At 35.1% G+C, this 3,143-nt stretch overlaps 1 protein-coding gene across 1 annotated transcript; it reads left to right on the forward strand.

The window, feature by feature from the left end:
- Positions 1-100: 100 nt before the first annotated feature.
- Positions 101-2,291, forward strand: LOC112035045 (BURP domain-containing protein BNM2A). The gene is made up of 3 exons (XM_065768682.1): positions 101-154; positions 275-409; positions 1,464-2,291. The coding sequence occupies exons 1-3, from the start codon at positions 101-103 to the stop codon at positions 2,289-2,291; spliced, it is 1,017 nt and encodes a 338-aa protein (XP_065624754.1).
- The last annotated feature ends 852 nt before the right edge of the window (positions 2,292-3,143 follow it).

The raw sequence follows: 3,143 nt of genomic DNA on the forward strand, positions 1-3,143 counted from the left end.
CTGTGAAGCCGTTATGGCTATAAAACGTAGCATAGTTCTTGAAGTCTCACTCACTCAAATTCAATACAATAGACAGACAGTGGTGTAAGCTGAAAGAACTATGGCTCTCCGATTAGCATATTGGATGCTCTTATTTAATTTTCTGTTCTTAATGGTAATTCATATATGCCTTCTCATTAAAGCATTTAGTTTTCGCTCCCTATTAATCTCGAGCTAAATTTCGCATGAAAGTTCAACAATTTTAAGTTTTATCTTTGGTTATGTTTGTTTATAGTGCGACCATGGCAATGGAGCAAGGGATGTAGCAAAACAAGACTGGAAACAAGTGGAGATGATAGACCAACATGGCTCAGCTAGCCATGAAACTAATTCAGTCTCCAAAGACTCTGAGATGGAGGACAAAAAGCATGTTAGTTTTTCTGTTTGATATTACACCTTTTTGAAAGCTTACGCTACTTAATTAACATTTTTTCCCAAGTAGTTTAGGGACAAAAATTTGCACAACAAATTGACAACTATTAAAGTGATATGTTATTATTGCACCATTAAAAGATAAAAGTGGAGTCAATGATAGACGAAGGTGCATCCTCTGTCCCACATCATGTACCGCTGGTAAACTTATGACATGTCTTTTAATTTCTAGCAGTACAGAGTGAGAAAACTAAGTAACCAAATATTTTAGCCACAACAAATATTTTAGCCACAAGCAATTTCTCTCTCTCTCTCTCTCTCTCTCTCTCTCTCTCTCTCTCTCTCTCTCTCTGATTGAAAAATTATCAAGAAAAGCAAAAGAGGAAGAGTCTTTTTGCTAAGGGTTGGAAAAAAAAAAGTGCCACATGACATTAAGAGACACGTGTCACAAGTTCATTGGTGGTACATGATATAGGATAGAAACTTTGGCATATATAGAAGATGCATATTAAATTCAAAATAGCAATCACACATAAAAACATAAATATTTATGTAGAAAACATTTCTTCTTGAAAGAAAAAATCACAAGACAAATTTCGAATCAATTCACTACTGTTAAATCAATTACAACAATTAGCGTTGCTGTCTTCTAAATATTTAAAAGACAGCAACACTAATTATTTTTTCACTACAAAAGAAAATCTTCTTGTTTTCTTGTCTTCTTTTTTTGGCACACCCTATGCAGTATCAACTCCTTGTTTTTATAGGCAAGCCAACCACCTCTAATTCCTAATCCTATTTGAATTAGAATTCTTTACTAGTCTGGGACAAAACATATAACAAGCACATATATGGAATTTGCTTATGAACTGGATTATGGTGCCCACGTGCACTCAATAGACCCTATGTAAAAGTGATATTTCTCTAATTATAATTTATCTTCTTAAAAAATTGGGATAAAAAAAGAAACATTTACACTTTATTGAAGCTAATTGTTGGAGTCTGGTTTGCAATGTACGTGGCCATAATGATATTTGAGCTTTTGTCTACAGTGCGACCATGCTAATGAAATGAAGAATGTACCTAAGCAACACTCGAAAGACACAAAAGATGGTTACATAACAGCATATGGAGAAGAGTACTCTAAAGAATCAGTGATGGTGCAAGAAAATAAAATGAAGCCATTGTCAACATCTCATCTCTTCGGAGCAGTAGGCTTATTCCCCGTAAAAGATTTGTTTGTGGGGAATATAATGCCTCTTTACTTTCCCGTAAAAGAATTTCCTCAGTTCTTGCCTAGAGAAGAAGCTGATTACATTCCTTTCTCCATGGCCCAACTCCCAAACATCCTTCCACTCTTCTCAGTCCCTATAGATTCTCCCAGTGCCAGAGCCATGGAAGCCACACTCCATGAATGTGAAGTTACACACATCCCAGGGGAGATCAAGCTCTGTGCTACATCTTTAGAGTCCATGCTTGATTTTGTGCATAGAGTAATGGGCTCATGGGCTAACCCGAATGTTCTGACAACTACAGTACACCCCACAATGTCAACTGCCTTGACACAGAATTATAGTGTTTTGAGAGTTTCAAAGGAAATTTACGCTCCTAAATGGGTTGCTTGTCATCCTTTGCCTTACCCTTATCTGACTTTCTTCTGCCACTTCACAGAGAATACCAAGATTTTCAAGGTTTTACTTGGTGGTGAGAATGGACATAAGGTGGAATCTGCTGCTGTTTGCCACAACACTTCTGGTTGGGACCCTAATCACATTGTATTCCGCGAACTTGGTCCCAAGTACGGCTCGACTTCAGTATGCCATTTCCTTGCAAAACATCACCTTGTTTGGGTTCCATCACCAACAACAGCCTCTATCTAAAGAGGTAGCTCAAGCTCTGTTGCCTCTGTATTGTGTAAATGTTGAATAAAGGTCAATCAGCGAGTTCTTGTAATATGGTGGACCTTGTGTTTCTGCTTGTATTGCTGCTTAATTTCTAGTTTGTTGTCTGAATGTCTTATGTGAGGAAGATCACAAAAGTAGGTGCCCTTTATGTACAAAGGGTTGGACTTTGGTCGCAGTTATTAGTGTATGAAAGATGGTTCTTGTTTTATGAGTTACAAAGTGTTTTTCTTTCGGTTAGTTGGTAATAAGAATCGAATCTTAAAACCCTTACCTCCACATTGCCATGCAATTCCTAGTCAGGGCCGGCCCAAGCTATAGGTAACTTAGGCCTAGGCCTAAGCCTAAGGCCCCACCACAACAACAACAAAAAAATTCCCTAGAAAAAAAAAGGCCATCCCACATTTGTAAAAGTTCCCAAAATTTTATAAAAGTATAAAAAAAAAAAAAAAAATGATTGAGCACTTTTTTTTTTATGAGTGATGCTAAGAATGCTTTTACTATAGGCTTATCAACTAAAATATCACCAATCACATAAAAAAGTCATTTAAATACTTATTAATTAGGTAGTTGAAGTTCATTAATCACAATTATTATTATCTGATAATCATATTGTAGACATTTTGTAGTATTTTTAGTATTTTTATTTTTCATTTCTAATAAGACTTTCAAAATAGGAGACCAATAGAAATTTAACACAATTGAAATCCTAAAATGTGTTTTTTTTTTTTTTTTAAATGTTGTAAAATTAGATTACAACTTTACTTAACTATGCATAATCATATATCCAAGTTAAAGTAAATTTCTTTTTTAAAAAATAATATTTTTTTA

This window comes from Quercus suber, unplaced genomic scaffold (assembly GCF_002906115.3).
Source record: "Quercus suber isolate HL8 unplaced genomic scaffold, Cork oak 2.0 scaffold_986, whole genome shotgun sequence".
NCBI classification, from domain to species: domain Eukaryota; kingdom Viridiplantae; phylum Streptophyta; class Magnoliopsida; order Fagales; family Fagaceae; genus Quercus; species Quercus suber.